This window comes from Oncorhynchus kisutch, linkage group LG4 (genome assembly GCF_002021735.2).
Source record: "Oncorhynchus kisutch isolate 150728-3 linkage group LG4, Okis_V2, whole genome shotgun sequence".
In the NCBI taxonomy this organism is placed as follows: domain Eukaryota; kingdom Metazoa; phylum Chordata; class Actinopteri; order Salmoniformes; family Salmonidae; genus Oncorhynchus; species Oncorhynchus kisutch.
The window spans coordinates 66738470-66766411 of NC_034177.2; the positions used below are offsets into that span (position 1 = coordinate 66738470).

Below are 27942 nucleotides of genomic sequence, written 5' to 3' on the forward strand. Positions count from 1 at the left end.
TAGAAATTGCTGTCACCTCAGCACCTGAATAGTCCACAAACTATCCCTGCTCTTTCTCAGATGTTTGTCTCCCCCTGTTGGTATGATATTGTAAGCCACTCAATGGAGTAAAAGGTTTGACATTACACAGTAATTCCAATCTATTGCATTTTATTTAACATCAAAATGGATATTCCTCCAAGTAAAATTCTCAGAAACAAATTCCACACTTAAACAGCAACTGCAGAACATGCACAAAATGTTTTCAAGAAAATACATTTTCATAAATTGCTTTAAATCCATTGGCACGGTTTACTTTTGTAAGTCGTCTCACATTCCACAGTGAATTCAAAAAGCAGCTCCAAACTCAACAGATTCAGATCATGCACAAAAAATTATAAATCTTAAAAAGTTGGAAAACATATTTAAAAAAAATAACAGCATGACATTCATTGGCACAGTTTGCGTTGCTTTTATACAGTAAGTAAATCCGCCACAAGGTAACGGGACTTCTGAATTGAAACATTTGAGTTAATGGTAGTTTTCAAACTTCCAGTAGAGGGAGTCAGTCCAGTTCCATACAGTAGGACAAGACTGTACAGTAACAGCTATTAAAACAAACAGCCAATCATATGAGCACATAGCTTACGGGCATAGTAAGATCTTTGACCCACATTAAGGGGAGGGGTTAGAAATAAACGTGAGGGCAACTTGGACGGGTCATGCTACGCACCATAATAAACCATAAACACTCATACTTAACCGTACACCCAGAGACACTCGGTTAGCCTATACTATTGCAGAAATAAGAAAATGATTCTTGCAGTGCAGAATTTCACCTCTTATATAAAAAAAATATTCATGCAGCTGAATACTTACAGTTGTTAAGCCTGTTTTCTGCGGAAGCGCAGATGCATTTCAATACCATGTTTTTCAGGCTTTCAACAAAATGCCTGCAATTTGATGAGTTTTAAGCATGTCTCTGGTTATAGATACTCCGGGAGCATGCTGTGAACTTAGGCAATGTCATTGAACTACAGCCATTTGAAATGCGCATAGAAGAGGCCTACAACATCAAAGCCCTTCAGAACACTTTTACAGTAAATAACACAAGCAGCTTTTACCAGGACTGTCTTCCCTTTCAAACATTATTCAAAAGACACACAAAAATATACTTATCTTGTATATACATTGTCTCACAAATCCAGACCAGACTAAGGCAATAACAGTTTCATAGGGCTGATATACACAGCATTTCTTGATACAGAAATGGTCTGAATTAAAATGATAATACAGGGTATATTATTGCCATAATCTGTATAATGTGTAGGGCACTAAGTAGAGACAGGGACTCTGATTGGCTGAGCTATGGAATACAACTGAATTCTATTAGTCAGTGGGGGATGGTAAATTAGTAGGAGGAATCTGGTAACTAGAGCAGGTAACCAGATGCCAAAAGGAGAATTGCGGCTTCTGCCGGCTGCTCTGGATCTGCAGCTGCTGTGTAACGTCACGTAACGTGATACTTTTATTTGTCACATTCCTCAGACAGATGTGTACTGTACCACAGTAAAGAACAGGAAGGCCCACACACAGTTTATGCACCCAATTCAGTGCTTTTTTGGGAGCGTAAACAGGCCTTCCTGTTCTTCACAAGTATTCTTTATTAGCCCAGCACCTACGTATTTTAAGAATGTGCGTATGATCACAAACTTTTATACTGTTCCACAGCAGCCATGACATGCTCTCTGTTTCCATAAAAATAATATTCTATAACCACAAAGTCTGGTGCAAATAGGACTCCATATAAATTATACTATTGTTCCTTAGGTGGTTCAAACATTAAAGCTGCAATATGTAACTTTTTGGGCGACCCCAACAAAATTACATAGAAATGTGAATTATAGATCTGTCATTCTTATTGAAAGCAAGTCTAATAAGCGGTAGATCTGTTCTATGTGCCCTATTTCTATGCTTACCGTGCTGAAGTTTCGCTTGCGTCTTTTACTTGTGTTTTGTATACCAGCTTCAAACAGCTGAATATACTATTTTTGGTTATGGAAAATTTATCTCACTGCGGTTTACATGGTACAATGATTCTATACACTAAACTTGCTTGTTTCGTCACATATACATTAGGCAAACTATTCGAATTTGAGCAACCAGGAAATGGCAGAGCGATTTCTGCATAGTGCATCTTTAACCAAGGGAACAGTTTCATTCAGTAAAACAAACTAAAAGGCACACCACTCACAGCTAGGGGACAGTAGCAGGGCAGCGTAAGTGCATTAGTCTGGAAAATCCGACCCTAGGCTTGGGCCTTGTTTCAATTATGGACTCTTTTGGCATAGAGGAACGACATCATTGCCTACGTCACAGCTTTATCAACTTGAATAAAATACAAAATAGTAGCTAGCAAGATGAAGATCATAGCGGTTCTTTTTAAATGAGTGAATTTCACATGGCCAGTGTGCATCCTTAACTAAAAGCACTGCAAAGTTTTTTGTTTGTTGGGAAAGCCTCAGATTTTTCCCTCCCTTATCGACATAGGCAGTGACGTAGCTCCTCTATACCAGGGATTGGCAATTGGCGGGCCGCTCCCCTTTGAAGTCCTTTGGATCAATTTACCTCCCCGGCAAAATGTATACAATTGCAGCAAACTTGCTTTAAAACTGCAACATTTTCTCTACGCCCCATGACAAAATGTGTCGAATTGCACAAAATGAACTCTTTGGTGTCAAGAGGGGGGCTGCAAAAATGTTTTGCTTGCAATGTGGTGGGAAAAGGGCTATGCACATGTGGGTATGCAGACCTGCTAGCAATGGCACCTCATGTGGCCCCCACACCAATCAAAGTGGCCCCCACACCAATCAATGTGGCCCATCCCTGCTCTATGCCAAATGAGTCCACCATTGAAACCAGACCCTGGTCACTGTGTTGCCTAGGGTGGGGTTTTCAAGACTATGCGTGCACAGCTCAAGTATGTGATACTGACTGCATAATGATGCCAGGTCAGTGCAGGCATGCTAGGGGGGCCAAGTCACCATCAGTCTCTTAGGTGTGGTCCGAAGAGCTCCATCTGGAAACTTCTCTGGAAACTTCACCAAGCAAAAAGAACAAAACAAACAACATTTACATAGCCTGTGCTGAGAAATATATACAAACGGTACGACTAAAATCTGTGTAACCCTTACCCTAATCCTGACACTTACTGAGCCTCGCCAATCCCTTTGCTGGGGATATTCAGTTACCTAGCTAACTACACAACACTACGCGCTATACACCCTCCTGGAGCAGTAGGAATTTGCCACTAGACACTAAACTGATGCTAGATCTGTCCCTAAAGTAAAAGTCTACCCTTTGGTGAGCCTCCTCTCCCTGCTTACTCTTCCTCCTCTTCCTCTTCCTCGTCATCATCCTCGTCGTGGCAGTGGGTGATCTCCTGGGGTGTCTGTGGGAACAGGTTTGGGGGCTGGATCTCACTTATGGAGCGGGTCAGCTGGTGCCTCTTACAGTCTAACTCCAACAGGTCCACGGAGTGGCGGTTACGCGTTGCCAGGGGAGACTCGGTATCGTTGATGTCCACGTGGGCGTGCTCAACCGTCGACTCATGGGGCATCTGGGAGAGAAGCGCACGAGGGAGGAAGTGTCATACAGATCCACACAGAGAACAAAAAGAAACCCATAGTAGGGCTGCTCTCAATGTATTGTCTTCATACAGACAAACAACGTTCCTCCATTTTGTCCTAACTTTTGTATCCAACGAGGGAATTTACATCCGGATGTCCTATGAGACAACATTAGCTGAGCTCACCAGTACGTGTGCTGCTCTGAACAGGTAGCTGAATGGGTAGTAGAGGAGGTTGATGAAGGAGGCAGCGTACAGGTCAGCATAGCGCATCACCTGTGACGCAAACAGAGTCTGTCTGGAGCCACTGCGGAACAGACTGCCCATCATCCCATAGCACATGTCCATGTCATGGGTCACTTTCTGTGGCGGACAGGGTAAGAGAAGAAAGAAAGTTAGAAGATTTAGAGGTTGTGTGGACTGTATGCTATGTGTACGTTTGGGTATGCATATGTGCGTGGTGCCAGTTTGCAGGGTGTACAGTATGTGTGTGTGTGTGTACCTTGATCCTGCGCTGGAGGGAACTGATATCAGGTCTCTCGTTGCTGCTGCTGTCAAGATTTCTGTGGACAGAGAGACAGTTCTATTGGATTGGGCTTTGGTGGAGTCAAGCTACATTCATTTGTACTTGTCTCACCAGTCTATGGTAGAATAGGAATGCCGCCGGAATGTATAGAGGCTGATTTACGAGTTCCTATTTTGTGCATTTTGTTGCGATTCTTTTTTTGTACATAATGTTTCCACCATTTTTCAGGCCATAGGAAACAAGCTTCTGGCCACCACCTTGATTCAACTGCACATACTGCTCACCACCAGACCAGGCCCCGACACTCGGGAAAAGAAAGAGATTACGATATAGAGGCCGACGTGTGGGTACCCTGATGATGCTACCGCGGCGAGTAAATAAAATCACTGGAGAAAAACCTGGATGAGTTCCGTTCAAAACTATCCTATTGGCTTCTCGAGTGGCGCAGTGGTCTAAGGCACTGCATCGCAGTTGCAAGCTGTGCCACTAGAGTTTCTGGTTTGAGTCCAGGCTTTTTCGCAACTTTGTTTTTGCATTATTTAAACCCAATTGAACATGTTTCATTATTTATTTGAGGCTAAATAGATTTTATTGATGTATTATATTAAGTTAAAATAAGTGTACATTCAGTATTGTTGTAATTGTCATTATTACACATTTTAAAAAACAAAACGCCCGATTAATCGGTATCGGCTTTTTCGGATCCTCCAATAATCGGTATCAGTATCGGCGTTGAAAAATCATAATCAGTCGACCTCTATTACAGACTGCGTCAGGGAGAGGTCAGCGCATGCTCTGAGTACGCATCCTGGTAATCCGTCTGGCCCTGCAGCCTTGTGAATGTTAATCTGTTTAACCCCTAAAGTCGATGTGCACGCCTCCGCAAAAAACTACTTAGCATAATACAAAAATCCCTATAAAAATATGTCAGTTAAAACTAGAGCTTTCTGTTTGTTTGTTCTTTTTGCACTGGATGCGTCTCAATCCACCGCAACCGCCTATGTAACACTTACACATTTGCGGTAAAAGGTGACAGAAATAGTGCTGTGTATGTCAAACCGTCTGTAGCGTCCGGAAAGCTAATATAACTCATGGGGCGGCGCACAATTGTCCCAGCGTCGTCTGGGTTAGGGAAGGGTTTGGTCGGCAGTGATGTTCTTGTCCCATCACGCTCCAGCAACTCCTGTGGCGGGCAGGGCGCATGCACACTAACACGGTCACCAGGTGTACAGTGTTTCCTCCGACATATTGGTGGGGCTGGCTTCCGAGTTAAGTGGGTATTGTGTCAAGAAGCAGTTGGTTGGTTGGTTTGTGTTTCGGGGACACATGGCTCTCGACCTTCGTCTCTCCCGAATTCGTACGGGAGTTGCAGCGATGAGACAAGATTGGATAACACGAAATTGGGGAGAAAAAAGGGGTAGAAGCAAAAAAAAAAAACTTTGTTATAAACAGCTTTGTTATAAACAGCTATCTCTAATATTGAAGGCTTGTGGTTGTGCTCGCCTGAGTTAGAATACTTCATGATAAGCTGTAGACCATACTACTTACCAAAATAGTTGATCTATATTTGTCGTAGCTGTCTATTTACCACCACAAACTGATGCTGGCACTAAGACCACAATCAACGAGCTGTATAGGGCCATAAGCAAACAAGAAAATGCTCATCCAGAGGCAGCGCTCCTAGTGGAAGGTGATTTTTATACAGGAAAAATGAAATCAGTCATACCTCATTTCTACCAGCATGTCATCTGTGCAACTAGAGGCGAAATAACTGCTCCACACACAGAGATACATACAAAGCTCTCCCTCGCCCTCCATTTGGCAAATCAGACCATAACTCTATCCTCCTGATACCTGCTTACAAGCAAAAACTCAAAACAGGAGATACAGTGCCAGCGATCAATACAGAAGTGGTCAAATGAAGCGGATGCTAAGCTACAGAACTGTTTCAATAACACAAACTGGAATATGTTCTGGGACTCATCCGACGGCATTGAGGAGTTAGCACATCAGTCACCGGCTTCATTAATAAGTGCATGGACGACGACATCCCCACAGTGACCGTACGTACATATCCCAACCAGAAGCCATAGGTCACAGGCAACATCAGCACTGAGCTAAAGACTAGAGCTGCCTCTTTCAAGGCCCCGGACGCTGATAAGAAATCCCGCTACGCCCTCAGATCCCGCTACGCCCTCAGCATCAATACAGGACTAAGATCAAATCCCTTACACTGGCGCTGACACTCATCGGATGTGGCAGGGCTTGTAAACTATCACGGATTACAAAGGGAAACCCAGCCGCAAGTTTCCTAATGAAGCGAGCATACCAGGCGAGCAAAATTCCTTCTATACTCGCTTCGAGGCAAGCAACACTGAACCAATCATGAAAGCACAAGCTGTTCCGGACGACTGTGTAATCAGCTCTCCTTATCCAATGTGAGTAAGACCTTTAACCCGTAAGGATTATTTGGCTATTTGATTTTAAATTTTAAGACCCCTTGAAGTATCAAAAATAAAAATAAAAATATTATTTGGCCTTACTGCTATTAGCCCATACAAACACATTGAATAACAGAGTCCCCCCCTAAACAATCTAAAGGAAGTTTGTCCTTTTCCTCATTTTGCTACGTTAAACAGTCTCCATCCAGAGTCTCATCTTTCCATAGAGGGGTTATATTAGCTTTCCGGACACTACAGACGGTCTGACATACACCGCTCTATTTCTGTCACCTTTTACCGCAAATGTGTAAGTGTTACATAGGCGGTTGCGGTGGATTGAGACGCATCCAATGCAAAAAAAAACAAAAAACAGAAAGCTCTAGTTTTAACTGACATATTTTTATAGGGATTTTTGTATTATGCTAAGTAGTTTTTTGTGGAGGCGTGCACATCGACTTTAGGGGTTAAACAGATTAACATTCACAAGGCTGCAGGGCCAGACGGATTACCAGGACGCGTACTCAGAGCATGCGCTGACCTCTCCCTGACGCAGTCTGTAATAGAGGTCGACCGATTATGATTTTTCAATGCCGATACTGATACCGATTATTGGAGGATCCGAAAAAGCCGATACCGATAAATTGGGCGTTTTGTTTTTTTAAATGTGTAATAATGACAATTACAACAATACTGAATGTACACTTATTTTAACTTAATATAATACATCAATAAAATCTATTTAGCCTCAAATAAATAATGAAACATGTTCAATTGGGTTTAAATAATGCAAAAACAAAGTGTTGGAGAAGAAAGTAAAAGTGCAATATGTGCCATGTAAGAAAGCTAACATTTAAGTTCCTTGCTCAGAACATGAGAACATATGAAAGCTGGTGGTTCCTTTTAACATGAGTCTTCAATATTCCCAGGTAAGAAGTTTTAGGTTGTAGTTATTATAGGAATTATAGGACTATTTCCCTCTATACCATTTGTATTTCATTAACCTTTGACTATTGGATGTTGTTATAGGCATTTTAGTATTGCCAGTGTAACAGTATAGCTTCCGTCCCTCTCCTCGCTCCTCCCTGGGCTCGAACCAGGAACACAACAACAGCCACCTTCGAAGCAGCATTACCCATGCAGAGCAAGGGGAACAACTGCTCCAAGTCTCAGTGACGTTTGAAACGCTATTAGCGCGCACCACGCTAACTAGCTAGCCATTTCACATTGGTTACACCAGCCTCATCTCGGGAGTTGATAGGCTTGAAGTCATAAACAGCACAACGCTTGACGCACAACGAAGAGCTGCTGGCAAAACGCACGAAAGTGCTGTTTGAATGAATGCTTACGAACCTGCTGCTGCCTACCACCGCTCAGTCAGATACTTGTATGCTTAGTCAGATTATATGCAACACAGGACACACTAGATAAACTAGTAATATCAACCATGTGTAGTTAACTAGTGATTATGATTGATTGATTGTTTTTTATAAGATAAGTTTAATGCTAGCTAGCAACTTACCTTGGCTTACTTCATTTGCATAACAGGCAGTCTCCTTGTGGAGAGCAATGAGAGGCAGGTGGTTATAGCATTGGACTAGTTAACTGTAAGGTTGCAAGATTGGATCCCCCGAGCTGACAAGGTGAAAATCTGTCGTTCTGCCCCTGAACGAGGCAGTTAACCCACCGTTCCTAGGCCGTCATTGAAAATAAGAAAGTGTTCTTAACTGACTTGCCTAGTTAAATAAAGATTAAATAAAGGTGTAAAAAAATATATTGAAAAAATAATATATTTTTAAAAATCGGCCAAATCGGTGTCCAAAAATACTGATTTCCGATTGTTATGTAAACTTGACCTCTAGTCTGTAATACCTACATGTTTCAAGAAGACCACCATAGCCTCTGTGCCCAAGAACCTCAAGGTAACCTGTCTAAATGACTATCGCCCCGTAGCACTCACATCTGTAGCCATGAAATGCTTTGAAATGCTGGTCATGGCTCACATCAACACTATGATCGCAGACACCCTGGACCCACTCTAATTTGCCTACCGCCCCAATTGATTCATAGATGGCACAATCTCAATTGCACTCCACAATGCCCTTTCCAACTTGTACAAAATGAACACCTACGTGAGAATTCTGTTAATTGACTACAGCTCAGCGTTCAACACCATAGTGCCCTCCAAGCTCATCACCAAGCTAAGGATTCCTGGGACAGAACATCTCCCTCAGCAACTGGTTCCTGGACTTCCTGATGGGCCGCCCCCCAAGTGGGGAGGGTAGACAACAACACATCAGCCACACTGACCCTCAACACGGGGCCCCCTCAGGGGTGTGTTCTTAATCCCCTCCTGTACTCCCTGTTCTCCCACGACTGCGTGGCCACGCACAACTCCAACACCATCATTAAGTTTGCAGATGACACAACAGTGATCACCGACAACAATGAGACGGCCTAGAGGGAGGATGTAAAAGACCTGGCAGTGTGATACCATGACAACCTCTCCCTCAACGTCAGCAAGACAAAAGGAGGTGATCGTGAACTACAGGAAAAGGAGAGCTGAGCACACCCCCATTCAAATTGAGGGGGCTGTAGTGGAGTGGTTGAGAGGTTCAAGTTTCTCAGTGTCTACATCCATAAGGATCTATCATGGTCCAAACACACCAACCCAGTCGTGAAGAGGGCCCGACAACGCCTCTTCACCCTCAGTTGGCTGAAAAGATTTAGCATGGGCCCTCAGATCCTCAAAAAGTTCTACAACTGCACTATTTAGAGCATCTTGACTGGCTACATCACCGCTTGGTAAGGCAACTGTGGGCATCCAAACGCAAGGCACTACAGAGGGTTGTGTGTATGGCCCAGTACACCACTGGAGCCGAGCTCCCTGCTGTCCAGGACGTCTATACCAGGCGATGTCAGAAAAAATTACCAGACTCCAGCCACCCAAGTCATAGTACCAATGCACCAAGTCTGGAACCAAAAGGACCCTGAACAGCTGAACAAGCCAACCAAACAGCTACCCAGACTATCTGCATTGACCCTAATTGCACGAACTTTTTTTGACTCATCTCATACGCGGCTGTTACAGTTTACTATCCGTCACTTTTATTTACAGTTATATGTACATATCTACCTCAATTATCTCATACCACTCACTGCACATCGACTCAGTAGCCCTTGTATATAGCCAAGTTATCGTTACTCATTGTGTATCTATTATTACGTGTTTTACTTTCCTTTATTTCTCTATTTTCTTTCTCTGCATTGTTGGGAAGGGCCCCTGTAAGTAAGCATTTCACTGTTAGTCCATACCTGTTGTTTACGAAGCATGTGACAAATAAATGTAATTTGATTTTGATAGAGCACATTCGGTCAATAAAACCATGCCTAATTTAGTTTGTCAACCTTGAGCCTAAGTTTTGGCCGGATGTGGTTCAGTTTGTTGTGTAGACGAGGCAGAGACACTCACTTATAGAGCTCTGCCAGGAAGATGTCCAGAGACTGGAGCTCCTCAAACAGAGCTGAAACACAGAAACACACACGGTTGTAAGAGATGCACAACAGTGCACAAAGACGCACAAATATACCCAAATACTGTTGTCAAGCATCCGTATCTATGACATGGGTGTGTTAAGCTCACAGCTCTTGTCAGTCCACACGTGCAGCTCCTGAGCGAGTTCAGGGATCACCAAGAAGGTCCTCCATCCCTGGCGTTTTTTGGACTTGAGGATGTCCCCAAAGATGTGGTCCCCAATGTATACTATGTCCTTCCCTTTGGCCCCCAGCAGGTCACACACTATGTCAGAGGAACCTGTGAGGAGAGAGAACTGAAAACTAAGGCCTTGTTGGAATACTTTTGGACCGTTTCCTTCCTCTGAGTCATCACTAGAGGTTCAACTACCACACGATAGTGATAGGTGAAAAGGGTTAGTCATGTCATATCAGTGATTAGAATGCTTTTCCAAAGTCTTCGAACAGGGCTGTTGATGTTTGGCTCCTTGTAAATTCCCCGGCCCCTAAAGAGTGTATCCTTACAGGCTATAAACAGACATGTACACTGTGGGAAATGAGACAGTATGGAAGCTCTACTTACATGTTTGTGTCAACAATACATTTCTAATTTATGAACGATATTTGTATATACAGTGCATTCGGAAAGTATTCAGACCCCTTGACTTTTGACACAATTTAAAAAATGATCTTCATCAAACTACACACAAACCCACAAAGTGAAAACAGTTTTTGAAAAACAGAAATATCTTATTCACATAAGTATTCAGACCCTTCGCTATTAGACTCGAAATTGAGCTCAGGTGCATCCTGTTTCCATTAATCATCTTTATGATGTTACTACAACTTGATTGGAGTCCATCTGTGGTAAATTCAATTGTACATGATTTGGAAAGGCACACACCTGTCTATATAAGGTCCCACAGTTGACAGTGCATGTCAGAGCAAAAACCAAGCCATGAGGTCAAAGGAATTGTCCTAGAGCTCCAAGACAGAATTGTGTCGAGAAACAGATCTGGGGAAGAGTACCAAAAAATGTCTGCAGCATTGGATCTCCCCAAGAACATAGTGGCCTCCATCATTCTTAAATGGAAGACGTTTGGAACCACCAAGACTCATCCTAAAGCTGCCTGCCTGGCCAAACTGAGCAATCGGGGGAGAAGGGCCTTGGTCAGGGAGGTGACCAAGAACCCAATGGTCACCGACAGAACTCAGGAGTGCCTCTGTGGAGATGGGAGAACCTTCCAGAAGGACAACCATCTCTGCAGCACTTCACCAAAAGGGCCTTTATGGTAGAGTGGCCAGACGGAAGCTACTCCTCAGGAAAAGGCACATGCAGCCGGCTTGGAGTTTGCCAAAAGGTACCGAAAGGACTCTCAGACCATTAGAAACAAGATTCTCTGGTCTGATGAAACCAAGATTGAACTCTTTGTCCTGAATGCCAAGCGTCATGTCTGGAGAAAACCTGGCACCATCCTTACGGTGAAGCACGGTGGTGGCAGCATCATGCTGTGGGGATGTTTTTCAGAGGCGGGAACTGGGAGACTAGTCAGGATCGAGGGAAAGATGATCAGAGCAAAGTACAGAGAGATCCTTGATGAAAACCTTCTCCAGAGTGCTTAGGACCTGGGGAGACGGTTCACCTTCCTACTGGACAACAACCCTAAGCACACAGCCAAGACAACGCAGAAGTGGCTTCAGGACGTCTCTGAAAGTCCTTGAGTGGTCCAGCCAGAGCACAGACTTGAAACCGATCAAACATCTCTGGAGAGACCTGAAAATAGCTGTGCAGCGACGTTCCCCATCCAACCCGACAGAGCTTGAGAGGATCTGCGGAGAAGAATGGGAGAAACTCCCCAAATACAGGTGTGCCAAGCTTGTAACCTCATACCCAAAAAGAATCGAGGCTCGTAATCACTGCCAAAGGTGCTTCAAAAAAGTACTGAGTAAACAGTCTCAATATTTATGTAAATGTGATAGTTTTTGAAACTTCTAATACATTTTCAAAAATGTCTGCCATTATGGGGTATTGTGTGTAGATTGATGAGGGGGAAAACAATTTAATCAATTTCAGAATAAGGCTGTAACATAACTTTCAGTATGCACTGTATAAATGATATGTGTCAGGAGTGCGTTACCTCCAGAGTACACGATGCCGTGCTGCAGCGGTCCTGTGTATGTGCCAATCTTCAGCCGGCCTGTGGTCTGCAACAGCAAGCACTCTGGTAAGGTCATCGTGGCCATGCCAACATGAACACACAAAAACGTGCACACACACAGGCACCACACTGCTAGACAGTTTAACACATACTCGAGCCCAAACACACACTCACTGTGTCAACCTGCCGTAGCACTGTCCCCTCTCCGAAGAACACGGGTTTGCGGGCATCTACTAAGATCAGGTCAAAGTAGGACTGCCAGGGCCGATGGGGCATTCCCACCTGCAGCACAAACATACACACTAAACCTATGTTCCATTTCAGCAGCTTGCCGCCTCCCCTAAACCCCTCTTCTCTTAGAGTTCTTAGGTCTGAAAGGAAGCAACAAGAATCTAAACATGACAATTCAGTCTCTTACCTTTGGACCATGGGGGAAGTCAAACAGGTATGTCATTATTTTCTGAAATGATAAACAGAGAGACGTTATACATTGTACTTATATTATATTATTATATTACGTTATACGTTATATATGTTAATTGATTGTGTATGGGGTTATGTACAGTGCAGTCGGTAGGCCTCACCTCTGTGTATTTGTAGTCACTGTTGGTGGCCAGGAACACCTTGGCCACTTCATTCATCCGACTCAGGAGTAGAGGGAGCTTCCCCTTCAATGAAGAAAAAATGTATTCAGCAAATTACATTTTAAGTGATACGTTTACAGGTGTTAAAAAAGACAAGGTCACTGAAAATGTGTCAGATGCAATTAAATGAATGTGAAGTTTACTTACATCCTTGACCACATACTTTTCCAGGTTTTCAACCGTTTTTTCTTTCAAAGATCCCTGATGAAAACAGGCGACAAAACATTTAGACAGGTTATAGAAGGAATAACAGATACAATAAGTATGTTTACATGCACCCAAATAACCCAATATTAAAAACAGATTATGGCAGTAGGCCGAGTATGGCAATAGTCATGTACACACCTTACTCTGCTTATCTTAATCGAAGTAAGCATTTCTGAGCAATCTTTACAATTATTAGCACATGTAAACCCCTTAAATCGGAGGTCCAGCAGTGTATTTGATCTGTGCATGTGGCAGCACCAGCAGTGCAAGCCTCCCTCTTATGCGCGAGAGAAGTATACATCTTAGAAATAGTTTTCACATAAACTTTATATGTCCGAATTCAGAATCAAATAAGCTTCCCAAAAACAACATGGTCGCTGTTAGTTTGAGTGCCAATTTTCTGCATTTCTCAAAGCCCCATTAGTGTCCATGGAAACAGGATTATTAGGGAAATCGTTCTTGCAAAGCATGTAAACGTTTTAATCAAACTATTATATTCACCTGACTATTCACAAGAATGGTATTACTGTGTGCATATAGCCATATTCAGTGAAAAATACTTTAATGGATTTAGAAGAGGAAGTGAGGGAGGGAGGTTGTTTTACCTTCAAGTGGACCCAGTCCACAGCATCACGGACATCCTGGAACATGCTCTTGTAGGACATGAAGAGGTCTCCATTCTTAAAGCCAGTCTCGCAGCTGGGACCACAATAACTTGAATTAGAAATCCCAAACTATCTGATAATCATTCAAAATGATTCAGTTTTCAGAGGGAGAGCAGCACACTCACCTTGTGTATTTGGGGCAGTTGGTGAAGAAATCAACCAGACAAGCAAAGAGGTAGGTTTCTGAAGAGGGAGCAAGGTAAAGCCATTTGAAACAACAATGTGACATCAGCAAAAAGGACATTCCTCGGAAAATAAAAAAACAACACTAACTTATGGAACAACAACCAGGGGAGTATTTGAGCAGTACTCTGGAACAGTAATGTGGACAGTATCAGCAAGACTGTGAACACAGTTCAGTGAATGTCACTCAGGCAGGGGTATTCAAAGTTGGGGTCAGTGGGGTCACCCAAATAGTTTTTACGTTTTAGTTTTTTTAAACGTAAGAACAAAAAAATAAGAGCACAAACATTTTTGAGAAAGATAATTCAATTTTTTGATGTTGAGTAATTGTATTTATTGGTTTCTTTTCATTTAGAAAATGTTATGAATTTAAGGTTATTTGAAATTGACAGATTTTAAAGGTTGTGTCATTAGATTTGGAGTGGGGTGACGAGGGATCCTTGCCCCCAAAAAATGGGGTGAAGACTGCTCTCTCACCGGGGAGGTTGAACAGTGTGTTCAGAATGTAGAAGCGGTCAGTGTCTCCACGCTGGATAAACTTGTTGGGGTACATCTCCCTGATCTCAGGCCTAAAGGAACAGAGTGATTAAATGAGTATGATATGACTATACGGTGTGTGTATGTGCAATATGAGGGTACTTGGCATGAGCACATGGTAAATGTTTGGTGTGAGGGTGATATCATTACGAGCAGCAGAACTCACCCCCTCATGAAGTTGAAGCCGTGGGCACAGACCAGGATGTTGCCGTATGCGTCGACCTTGAGCAGATTCCCGTGCATTGTGTCAAACAACAGGCCTCTGGAACCAGAGGGTGGTAGGACAACTTGTCAGAACCATTTATATGTGTGTGAGACGGGAGCCATCCTCTCTAAAAAAGGCTTACTAACTGAGATGTGTAACTTTTAACCGGGGCCAGACTGAAAGGGAGTATTTTCCTCAAGACCCCAAGTTATTTTTTAAATCATATATTTGTGAAATGAAATCAGTTCAAACCAAGTACTGTTAGAAAACAAAGAAATAATTATAATTGACCAAATCAAAGACAACTCTATAATGGTTTTCATAAGAATTCCGTCTGGCCTTACAAATAACCGATATGAACGTGTGATGTCAGACGGACCTGGTGGGGAAAGCGGGGTCGTAGACAAAGTTGAGCAGCTCCTGTGGGTAACCGATGTGGACGAGACGTTCCACGGTCAGGTCAAATCCCAGCGACTCGTACTCAGGTGATTTATACACTGCAGTAAGCAAGGAGAGGTAAACAGCTACTGTAGTACAGGGTGATATACTCACTGGGAGAGAGCTACAATGCGGTCTCTCCGTGTTCATAGAGAGGGAGACAGATTTATGTGGCGAGACTGACAAAGCAAGATAGGGCCTACACACTGGAACATAGGGAGGGATTTACACATGGCCTCTGTGGACAGTTGAAATGAATCTGGTATGGGTATGTTAAGTGAATAACGTGCACATCCAGAACACATGTAAGCACATACACGACACACACGACCCACTAACTAAGAGTGCTTCGACTGCACTGCAGATAGTGGCTATAGAAGCAAATGACCTGTAGCGGTTGGCATGTCAAAAACCCTTTAGTTCCTGGCGCTACTCCCACAGCCCCACTCCCTCAGGGGTTGTTTCTCCCCACTCACTGTGTGGAAACACAACCCCTTAGCAGCACTTGTTTATGGGACGGTGACTGGGCTCTATAAACAGGCGGATGTGAGCCGCTTGGGTTACAGTTATCCTTCAGAGACCCAAAGGAGGGCAGTGGAGTGGGGGGGTTACTGGTTGAGAGGGTGACGTATGCGTAAGGCACAAACAATGTCATCCAGGCTACACGTGTCACAAAAAGCAGAGCTGGCCCAATTGAGGTTCTAGTCTATATCGAGACCTCCTACATGCAAGGGAGTAAGCTGCTGTATCAACACAAGCATTTCACCGCACCTGCGACAACATCTGCAAATCTGTGTACGCAACCAATACACTTTGATTTGATTTGAGCAGGCGACTGTACACATGGAATTCTAAACACGCACACATTGTCAGTACACATAAAACACACACACACAGAGTACACAAAACATTAGGAACACCTGCAATTTCCATGAGGTAGACTGACCAGGTGAAAGCTATGATCCCTTATTGATGCCACATCAGTCAGTGTAGATGAAGGGGAGGAGAAAGGTTAGATAAGGGTTTTTAAGCCTTGAGACATGGATTGTGTGTGTACCATTTAGAGGGTGACAAAATATTTAATTGCCTGTGGTAGTAGGTGGTAGTAGGTCCCAGTTGCATGCATTTAAAGTGTGTCAAGAACTGCAACGCTGCTGCGTTTTTCACGCTCAACAGTTTCCCGTGTGTATGGAGAATGGTCCACCACCCAAAGGACATCCAGCCAACTTGACAACTGTGGAAAGCATTTGAGTCAACATGGGCCAGCATCCCTGTGGAACGCTTTCAACACCTTGTAGAGTCCATGCCCCAACGAATTGAGGCTGTTTTGATGGTAAAAGGGGGTGCAACTTAATATTAGGAAGATGTTCCTAATGTTTTGTACACTCAGTGTACACCTACCTGCCAGAGTGTAGTCCATATCAAAACCAAAGCACTTAATCTTCTCCATTGCCAAGCTTCTGTTCACAAAAACTCTGAAAAGGAAGTAGAGTATCTAGTCAGTCAGAGGTTCTGATGATGAACATATCCTAAAGAGGATACTTTGCATGAAAACAGATGATAGTAAAGGTCAGGGTCCTGAGTTCAACAGTACAGAAGTGGAGCAGTGCAGTAGCAACTCTAAATGTGTCCATACAAAATATGTATTCACAGTGAGGGTTACACCGATCTTTACAAAGTTGGAGGGAAAAAATGGAGTCCAACTCAAAGGCCATATTTCATATACAGTATTGTGAAAAAGTATTTGCCCCTTTTCTGATTCTCTCAATTGATGCATATTTTTTACACTCAATGTTATGCAACACTAAATGCCCCTGGTGAAAAACGAATTTCCCCCTTACACTCATTAACTGGTTGTGCCTCCCTACACTCAATAACTGGTTGTGCCCCCTTACACTCAATAACTGGTTGTGCCCCCTTACACTCAATAACTGGTTGTGCCCCCTTACACTCAATAACTGGTTGTGCCCCCTTACACTCAATAACTGGTTGTGCCCCCTTACACTCAATAACTGGTTGTGCCCCCTTACACTCAATAACTGGTTGTGCCCCCTTACACTCAATAACTGGTTGTGCCTCCCTACACTCAATAACTGGTTGTGCCTCCCTACACTCAATAACTGGTTGTGCCCCCTTACACTCAATAACTGGTTGTGCCCCCTTACACTCAATAACTGGTTGTGCCCCCTTACACTCAATAACTGGTTGTGCCCCCTTAGTCTCTCACATCGCGGAGGAAGACATTCTTGGGTTTTCGAACATGAACTGCTCGTTTCAGGTCCAGCCACAACACCTCAAATCAGGTTTACATCTGGACTTTAACTAGGCCATTCCAAAACTTCAAATTTGTTGCTTTTCAGCCATTCTGATGTAGACTTGCTTGTGTATTTTGGATCATTGTCTTGCTGCATGACCCAGCTGCACTTCAGCTTCAGCTCACAGACAGATGGCCTGACATTCTCATGTAGAATTCTCTGATACAGAGCACAATTCATGGTTCCTTCAAGGATGGCAAGTTATCCAGGTCCTGAGGCAGCAAAGCATTGCACTACCACTATCATGCTTGACCGCTGGTATGCGGTTCTTACTGTGGAATGCAGCGTTTGGTTTTTGCCAGACATCAAGGTTTTTTCTGGATCAAAAAGAGGTTTAGGTGGGGGGCGTGGAGATAAAATGCTGCAATTTTAAAGCTAATTTCTTGCAATTCTATGCATTTTGCCATGGCGAATGCTGTGTTCTTTTGCTCAAACTTAAAATCAATGCTGCTAAATTCATTGTCTTAGGAATTTTCCATTCTCCCTGACTACCTAGCTTTTACTTTGGTGATTGTTAATTCTCAAGTAATATATTATTTAAAAAAAATATAGATTGAGTATACCAAACATTAGGAACACCTTCATAATATTGAGTTGCACCTTCTCATTTGGCCCTCAGTACAGCCTCAATTCATCTGGGAATGTACTCTACAAGGTGTCCAAAGGGTTCCCACAGGGATGCCGCCCACGTTGACTCCATTGCTTCCCACAGTTGTGTCAAGTTGGCTGGATGTCCTTTGGGTGGTGGACCATTCTTGATACACACAGGAAACTGTTGAGTGAAAAGCCCAGCAGCGTTGCAGTTCTTGACACAAACCAGTGCACCTGGCACCTACTACCATACCCCGTTCAAAGGCAGTTCAATATTTTGTCATGCCCAATCACCCTCTGAATGGCACACATTCACAATCCATGTCTCAATTATCTCAAGGCTTTAAAAAAATCATCTTTAACCCATCTCCTCCCCTTCATCTACACTGATTGAAGTGGATTTAACAAGTGACATCAATAAGGGATAATAGCTTTCACCTGGTCAGTCTAGAACATGGAAAGAGCAGGTGTTCTTAATGTTTTATGTATAGGTCCATATATATATATTTTTTGACATACTTTCTATCTGGTTTTAGTTGTTCACAAGTCGTTTTTTTAGGCAGCAGAAAAATCCCTGTCCATAACAGGACCCATGTCGTCCAAAAAGTTATACTTTTGACTCATCTGTCAATAGAACATTCTTCCCCGAGTCTTTATGACCATCCAGGTGCATCCAGGGGATTTTTGGCAAACTTGAGTTTACTTTTTGAATGACATGGGTCCCACTATGTCTGGCAAAAACCAAACACTGCATTCCACAGTAAGAACGTTGGTGGTAGTGTGATGGGTTGGGGATGCATTTCTCCATCAGGACCTGGACGACTTGCCATTATTGACGGAACCTTGAATTGTGCTCTGTATCAGAGAATTCTACAGGAGAATGTCAGGCCATCTGTCTGTGAGCTGAAGCGCAGCTGGTTCATGCAGCATGACAATGATCCAAAACACACAAGTCAGTCTATGTCAGAATGGCTGAAAAGCAACACATGTAAAAGTTTTGGAATGGCCTAGTCATCCAGACCTAAACCAGATTGAGATTTTGTAGCAGGACCTGCAATGAGCAGTTCATGCTCGAAAACCAACAAATGCTCAAGGTGACAGTACCAGTTATTGGGTGTAAGGTGTCAAATTATTTTTCACACAGGGCATTGGGTGTTGCATAATGTTTTATTAAATAAAATAAATATCATATTTTTGTGTTATTTGTACACTCGGGTTCCCTTTATCTAATATTAGGTTTTGGTTGAAGAGCTGATAACATTCGGTATCAGAAATGTGCAAAAATAGAGAAAATCAGCAAAGGGACAAACTTTTTCACGGCACTGTAGTAAGATTTTAACTTTTTACCATTTTTAGCATTGTTTACATGTAGGCTTATACATGAACAATAATTGGTGTTTGCTTGAAAATCATTTTAAGGAAATTAGCAGAAATCCACACAGAATGGAAGAACCACTGTACAAAAAGGTCCCGTAGTCTTGCATCACTGTTGTGTCAGTGTCAGCATTAACCCACTTCCTGAAAAGACTTGAGCTGTGTTTGAATACCCATACTAAAATACTGTATACTACTAGTTAATTTAGGTATACTGTAAAAAAAAAGAGGTATCTTTTCAGTTTAGAGTACTAGCGCTTCGCCGGACTAACGGAAGTTGATGCTGTTGCTATGCAACCTCTTGCTAGCTTGTTAGCATAACAAATGACTAGCTAGACATTTTTACGATTTTGGGTGTGTTCGGAAATTCAGTCTGTAGTTCCAGAGTGTGCTCCAGAGTGTTGTCAGATTGTCACTTCGTAAATTCAGAGCGTTTTGCTCTAGGAGCGCGTCACTGGACACTCTGGCCGAGGAGTAGGGTTGAGCCGAGCGTTCTGACCTCACAACAGCAGTCAATCACCCAAGCTAACTGGCTAACATTAGCTATCTTGCTAGCTAAACTCAGCTAAAAAGAAACGTCCCTTTTCCAGAAACCTGTCTTTCAAAGATAATTCGTAAAAACCTAAATAACTTCACAGATCTTCACTGTAAGTGGTTTGAAACATTGAACCATAAACAATTAATGAACATGCACCTGTGGAAAGGTCATTAAGACACTAACAGCTTACAGATGGTAGGCAATTAAGGTCACAGTTATGAAAACTGGATAGGACACTAAAGAGACCTATCTACTGACTCTGAAAAACACCAAAATAAACATGACCAGGGTCCCTGCTCATCTGCGTGAATGTGCCTAAGGCATGCTGCAAGGAGGCATGAGGACTGCAGATGTGGCCTGGGCAATAAATTGCAATGTCCGTAATATGAGATACCTAAGACAGCGCTACAGGGAGACAGGACGGACAGCTGATCATCCTAGCAGTGGCAGATCACGTCTAACAACACCTACACATGATTGGTACATCCTAACATCACACCTGCGGAACAGGTACAGGATGGCAACAACAACTTCCTGAGTTACACCAGGAACGCACAATCCCTCCATAAGTGCTTTGACTGTCTGTAATAGGCTGAGAGAGGCTGGACTGAGGGCTTGTAGGCCTGTTGTAAGGCAGGTCCTCACCAGACAACACCGGCAACAACGTTGACTATGGGCACAAGCCCATCATCGCTGGACCAAACATGACTGGCAAAAAGTGCTCTTCACTGACGAGTCGCGGTTTTGTCTCACCAGGGGTGATGGTCGAATTCGCATTTATCGTTGAAGGAATGAGCGTTACACCGAGGCCTGTAATCTGGAGCGGGAGTGATTTGGAGGTGGAGGGTCCGTCATGGTCTGGAGCGGTGTGTCACAGCATCATCAGACTGAGCTTGTTGTCATTGCAGGCAATCTCAACGCTGTACGTTACAGGGAAGACATTCTCCTCCCTCATGTGGTACCCTTCCTGCAGGCTCATCCTGACATGACCCTGACATGTTGGATCAGAGGGTGAGTGCTAGGGCCATTCCCCCCAGAAATGTTCGGGAACATGCAGGTGCCTTGGTGGAAGAGTGGGGTAACATCTCATAGCAATAACGGCCATATATTCAACGGGTGTTGAGCGTTCATAAATGCGCTCTGGCACACTCAAGACGAGTGCTCTGAAATTGGAGTAGATGGACAGAATCAACAATGTCCATTGAGAAAACAAACAGACTATAGCACTTAGCTAAGAATGATGTTAATAATCAAGTCAATAAATGTTGGGTAGTTAGATTATAGTTAATATACTGCCTGTCAAGTTTGATATATTAGTAGCCAACTAACGTTAGGACAGTAACTAGCTAACATACCGGTAAATACTGCTATCATGCTATGTGGTTCGTAAAGGATAGCGTAGCTAACAAATTGTCAGCCAACATAACGTGTAACGTAATTTATTTGAAAAGTCATTACTTTATTACATTTCTCAACATTTGTCATAATCAATTAAAGCAATGAATTTGTATTCGCTCTCGTCGGACATCGGCAGCATATTTTCCGCCATTTTCTTGAAATCTGAAAACATTGTGAATCCTCGCCCATTTTCTGAAGAATTGCATTATGGGCCCTAAAAGCACAGAAATAGTGCCCACTGCTTGTATACTTCATATTTTGGCGAATTCAGTATGACATCCGGGAACTTTTGGTGCTATGACCAATAAGCATACTACATACTCAATTCACGTCACAAATAGTAGAGTTAGTATGAGTTTTCGAACACAGCTTTGGTTTGTTGGGAGACTAGCCTAATGTCTAGATTGAAAGAAACAACCGGGTATCACTCAAACTCAAAAAGAAATCACTACATCAATGGCATGCATATCCGTTTCTACATTTGTTACGTAGTCTGCTACACACATCTGAACTTCAAACTTCATTAAGCCTTCCTCAGATTTCCCCTGAAACCTGGCATCATTGTATTGAATTATAGGTCCACAAATGTGCTTACACACTGCTATGTTGAGTCAATTCCGTTATAACATAAGCAATCCACGATACAATGAAGGGCTCAGGTAATCCTCTTTTCCAGTGAAAGTGAATTAGGCAAGTGCTTTGTCTGCTGCTGGTGCCCATGGGCATACTGAAAGGCCTTGGCAACCACTCCAGAGTCTGTGCAGTCAACTCTTGCCTGACATCTATTCCAAAAAAAGCAACAGAGGAAGAAGGAATCATTTCACAGCACTATGGCTAATTTTGATTCAAAAGAGAACAGAAGGTAGCACACCAACCAAAGGACACAGTGGCTCCAATATCTAGGCCTCCACTAGCACATCACTTAGAATGGAGCAATGTGTTAGACATGCATTTTAAGTGCTGGGCTAGTGTGAATATTGCAACAAAGCAACACATTGAAGTTCACTGGCCTTTTTGATGCCATTTCAGAGGCACTTTCGGCTCGTCTTGTATTTATTCGGACACTAGGTATATTCACTATGAGAAGCCTACATCGTACGGACCAACAGGAAACACCTGTAGTGAAGTTCACATTTCAGACACAATGAAAATGTGAAAACGATTTTAAAACAAAAGAAGCTTGAAAATGCACCAAGGAAAACTATGCAGATGATCAGTTGAATATATCTAATAGGAAGCAAAGTAGGCAATAACATTCTAGATACTCCCTCACTCCAACAAAGCCATACTGTTCCTGGCAAATTCCATTGTAACAGAATTTCACTCACTCAGATTTTTCACTTTAAAATGTATACCAAACAAAAACCATTGCTTTCAAAGTTTAACAAACCATAGAACTCTATGCACAATGACTACTTTAAACAAGTTCTAGAGAAAATTTTACAAAAACACATTTAGAGGAAGACCTATGCAGTAACAGAATAAAACTGAGGGAGATTTTACCGTAATTCTGTTACCAAACTTTTCATCTTTAAAATGTTTTTTTTTTTTATTGACTGTGTAAATTGTTCAAAGTAGTCATTGTGCATAGAGTTTAATGGTTTTTAAACTTTGAAAATCAATGGTTCTTGTTTGGTATACATTTTAAAGTGAAAAATCGTAGTCTCAGCGTAATTCCTTTTTATTGTGGAATTGCCCTCCTCCAACACTATTCTGGCCTGAAGTTTCTATTCAGATGTTATGGGATAAGACTTCAGACTGATGGCGATGGGGAGGTGGCATTAGGAGGTGAGTGGTGATGCAGTAAGAGAGGGGGAATGAAGGGCAGACTGAGGGGGAAGAGAGGTCACACAGAGAACTCATGACCACCTACTACCACCCACCCTCAGAGACCTACCCAGCACACAGAGGGCTAGTGTCAGTATGAACATGGGATACATGGAGTTTGAAGGGAAAATAAATACACATGTACAAAAGGGTCATTCAGTCAGTATTGAGGTTCAACAAAAGTTTGGCGTACCTCATTGCAGGATGGTATTGGGCCAGTTCCCTTGGAAAGCTTTGTAATAGAGAATACATGTGCGATAGCATTACCACTGAATGTGAATGTGTCATAGCCTGCGCTCCAGTGATGCACACCACATAAATCAGGTGGTTCTTACACTGCTTTTAGACTTGTTGCATTGACAGTGCCCCTGTTTTCTTATTTGGAAAGGGTATGTAGATTTTCAACCACAGAATGAGGAAGGAAGACACTACACCATGACAACACCACCAGACTTTTTACCCGGAAATGGTTGCCGGCCACACGATATCGACACCCAAAAGACCTTTCTTACATGTTTATTACACTACATAGTTATACATCAATGTATTAAACATTAAATATATGGAATCGGGAGTATGTGTGTTTCACACACCTTCGATAACATATGAAAACTATGAAGATAAATTAGCCTACATTGCACATAAGCAATAATAAAGGAGCAATGATATATCCATGTAGCCTGGTCCCAGATCTGTTTGTGCTATCACGCCTACCCCTTGTCACTCATTGTCATGTTTGGCGTGACAATGAGTGAGAAGGAGTTGGCAAGAGAGCAGAAACAGACTAGCACTCAGGCTAATCGCCATGACCTTAACCTGACAGAATCTTGCTCTCAAAGCATACATTTCTGTGACACGTTATGCATCTTTATTCTGTACCTGTGGTAGGCCTCACGCCGATACTTCTTCATGGCCAAGCCGTCCATGTTGGCTGGGAGGTCTGCAAAGTTCTGTAAGCGGTCGCTCCATGATGTCATCTTGAACCGTTTGAATTATTTCTGTGAATCAAAGTGAATAGGCTATAAGGACCGGTATGTTGTCACTGGAACTATGGCAGCAGTAAAATGGTGTAGGTTGAAGGGACCTCAATTAAGCTCCTCCCATGCTCAGATGAGAAGTATTTCAAGAGTTTGAGGCTGAACTCAATCATTAAAAAAACAAACATTTTATAACATGGCCTTCAGGGAAATCATAGCCTTCTGAAAATCACGAGGCAGGCTTGTTTGTACTCTGAGCCTTGGAGTAGACTAGTTTCTAACAATAATAAGGCTCACTACAGTGGAATCGCAGTTAATCCCTCTGTGCAAGTCTAAACACAGACATCCTTTGTGGGCAGCTGAACATAATGCAAGAACATGCAGCAAGCTCCTTCAACAAGGTTCATCAACAAAGTGTACAAACTTACGAGGACAGCTATGGAACGAACTACTGGTGTACGACCACAGTAGCCTAGTTGGAAAGATAATGGAATCTGGGTCATCCAATGTTAAAATCGAATGATCGGCTGACAAAACGAGAAGCATGCAGCTGCACCTGGTGCGTACTGAAAGTGAACCTATCAGTGAATCTCAAAGTGCATGCGTCTCAGATGGTATGTGCACAGCTGCACTAATGCCTTGGACCAGAGCTTTAATCTGTCACTAGCTCTGGACCAGGGCCTTGTTTCCTGATAACAATGGAATTTAGGCTTATGAGTTTTAACCATGCATCTTTTCTACCACGGCCGAAGCTATAACATGTTTCCCAAAACACCACGCAGAGAGAACGTTTGCTAATGCTTCGAATACACCGACTGTGTCATTGTAAACAATAGTAGGTAGCATCATCTGGATATGTATCCGGGTGGCAGGTAGCATAGTGGTAGAGCCAGTTACTGAAAGGTTGCTAGATCGAATCCCCGAGCTGACAAGGTAAAAATATGTTCTTCTGCTCCCCTAAACAAGACAGTTAACCCATGAAGTTAAATACAAAAAAAGTGTGATGCATGCAACAAAAGTTCAACATTCACCTTCTGCTACCATTTCTGTCAAGCCGTCAAAACATAATTTCGATAAATCCAACATATGCACCACACTGTAACTGCCTCTGCAATGCAAACACAGTGTTTCATTGGAAATTCATGTAATTCTGGTGTACCAAAATGCAATGACACTATGGGTATGATCGATGTGTAAGTGTGCCTTTAAGACATGTGTAACAATGGTTTTGGGAAACAGCTCGGAGATGTTTTATTTTATTTTTCACCAAGTAGGCAAGTTGAGAACAAGTTCTCATTTACAATTGCGACCTGGCCAAGATAAAGCAAAGCAGTTCCACACATACAACGACACAGAATTACACATGGAGTAAAACAAACATACAGTCAATAATACAGTATAAACAAGTCTATATACAATGTGAGCAAATTAGGTGAGATAAGAGAGGTAAAGGCAAAAAAAAAGGCCATTGGTGGCAAAGCAAATACAATATAGCAAGTAAAACACTGGAATGGTAGATTTGCAGTGGAAGAATGTGCAAAGTAGAAATAAAAATAATGGAGTGCAAAGGAGCAAAATAAATAATAAAATACAGTAGGGAAAGAGGTAGTTGTTTGGGCTAAATTATAGGTGGGCTATGTACAGGTGCAGTAATCTGTGAGCTGCTCTGACAGTTGGTGCTTAAAGCTGGCGAGGGAGATAAGTGTTTCCAGTTTCAGAGATTTGTGTAGTTCGTTCCAGTCATTGGCAGCAGAGAACTGGAAGGAGAGGCGGCCAAAGAAATAATTGGTTTTAACGATGCTCATACAAAGGTTCTAATGATGAATGAACGTAAAATCGGGGCACAGGGCCGAACACACCGACAGCATAATTGCATTGTGGTACACCAGAATTACATTCATTTCCAATGAAACGCTGTGTTTGCCTTGCAGCATTGCGTTGCAGAGGCAGTTGCAGTGCGTTCGTATGCGTCAAACTGTATGCATAGACGGTTTGACAGAAATGGTAGCAGAAGGTGAATGTTGAATTTTTGTTGCATACATATCCAGATGATGCTGCGTACTATTTACTATTTTGCACAAAAGACGCTTAATAGTACGCAGCAGCATCGCAATGCTGCAAGGCAAACGCAGCGTTTCATTGGAAATTAATGTAATTCTGGTGTACCAAAACGCAATATTACTGTCGGTGTGTTCGAAGCGTTAGCGCGCAACATAGGCTACCATTTTAGCCACAATCGTAGTGGTCGAAGTTGGCAGAGTTCGCTAAGTTATTATTTATGGATAATGTTAATGACATACTTGTAAATGTTCTGTAATAAATTACTACAACAACTTTAGCTGTCACCTTGCTTAATTTGCTACACTAGCTAGCTATGTACCTACTTCCCTCTCTGTAACGTTAACAGAACTGCGGGAAAGTAGTAACGTTACTCGGCAGGCGAGGGTGAAGCGGGAAAGTAGTAACGTTACTCGACAGGCGAGGGTGAAGGACACTGTCCCGGTGTTGTGAAACACTGACTTGCTACTCTCCCACTGAGTAGACAGTATCCCGGTGACATCCAGATGGTTACCAATATTATTTACCAAAGTTATTTCTCATGAAGGCTGATATCCTACTTGGGAGAACATGTGGCCATGTTAACTACTGCCGGCAACAACGTGATACAGCTGCGGAGTGGGAAGCATCTCAATACAACACACGTGGTCCTCCGCACCAGCTAGTCGTCAAGCTTCCTGAAGACTAACGTTAACCAATTGGCGACCAATATTACAGGTTTTTGCTGGCTCGCCCTTTAAAATAATCAAAACTAACTCGAGCCCAGTATTTAATATATGTTTGTGTGTGAAGCCTTAGACAACTTTCCACATTGGGCGGACAATTTGTTTTTCTAATTCGGAAAATCGAATTTCACCACCTGTGTTGTTGGTGGCGTGGAGCTCACGCAGCATCCACACAGGCACCATTCGACATCCGACCCTCAGCTTGCATGTCTCAACAGCGTCTGAGGTATGATCTTCAATCAGACTCTACTCGATAAAACAAGCAAATCTGCAACAGCTAGCTAGCTAAGTTGCTAGCTAATGGATAGAGGGACATATGGAGGAGCTTTCTAGGGCTAGCTAGCTACCCGTGTAGCTAGCCTGTTCTGAGTCCGACTCAGTCCCAGATCTTTTTGTTCAATCATGACAACTTCTTGTCACATGAGAACAGTCACTCTTTCTAGCGCTAACTAACAGGCAACAATAGCAAGTCAGATAAAGTTTGCTAGGTAGAGATATTTTGACAGCTAGCGGAACATTATTTGCTTCGTCCAGCAACGAACCATTGTTCAATAATATCTCGTTGCGGGACAAAGCAAGACTTTCTGTCCCCCCCATCAACTACGACAGCTGCTAGCTAAGCTAAAAGCAAGCAAGTCAGCTTAGTGCAGCCGGCTCTTTTAGTCCACACTCGAGAAAATAATCAATACATATTTGCATGTCGTGTATGCTTCGTTTATATACCACTTTGTTAGGCTACTATTTATGCTAGAATCACAGGATGAGACAAGCTACTCACCAGTCTTGTTGCTATATTGAGTGGGTAGATAATGATTCACAGAGCATGCGCGAAGCCTGGTTCAGAATATGTAGATAGAAATGTAATACATAGAATGAACAGTCCATATACAGATGTTATAATAATAGGCATACTGGAACATTCTTATTTGTATGCGTCATTGAAGGTCTATCTGACCTCTCCCCATTCAGATCAGAGTTTACAGATCAAAATCAAATCAAATTTTATTTGTCACATAC

General features: G+C 42.7%; 1 protein-coding gene across 4 annotated transcripts; it reads right to left on the minus strand.

Annotated features, from left to right (window-relative positions):
• Nucleotides 1-133: 133 nt before the first annotated feature.
• Nucleotides 134-27763, minus strand: nt5c2a (5'-nucleotidase, cytosolic IIa). 4 transcript variants are annotated; one of them, XM_031823428.1, is made up of 20 exons: nucleotides 27704-27763; nucleotides 24045-24163; nucleotides 23359-23397; nucleotides 16524-16597; nucleotides 15064-15181; nucleotides 14646-14741; nucleotides 14420-14511; nucleotides 13885-13942; nucleotides 13700-13793; nucleotides 13035-13088; nucleotides 12828-12911; nucleotides 12662-12703; nucleotides 12418-12525; nucleotides 12223-12289; nucleotides 10215-10385; nucleotides 10044-10095; nucleotides 4110-4170; nucleotides 3794-3970; nucleotides 3366-3598; nucleotides 134-3077 (listed from the first exon to the last, which is right to left on the minus strand). In XM_031823428.1, exons 2-20 carry the CDS (start codon nucleotides 24140-24142, stop codon nucleotides 3026-3028), a joined length of 1770 nt encoding a protein of 589 aa, XP_031679288.1. In that variant the 5' UTR covers nucleotides 24143-24163; nucleotides 27704-27763; the 3' UTR covers nucleotides 134-3025. The 4 variants fall into 4 exon arrangements, with proteins under 4 accessions (XP_031679288.1, XP_020337248.1, XP_031679287.1 ...); XM_020481659.2 differs by lacking the exon at nucleotides 23359-23397; XM_031823427.1 differs by lacking the exon at nucleotides 27704-27763 and having other exon boundaries at nucleotides 24045-24210.
• Nucleotides 27764-27942: the final 179 nt, after the last annotated feature.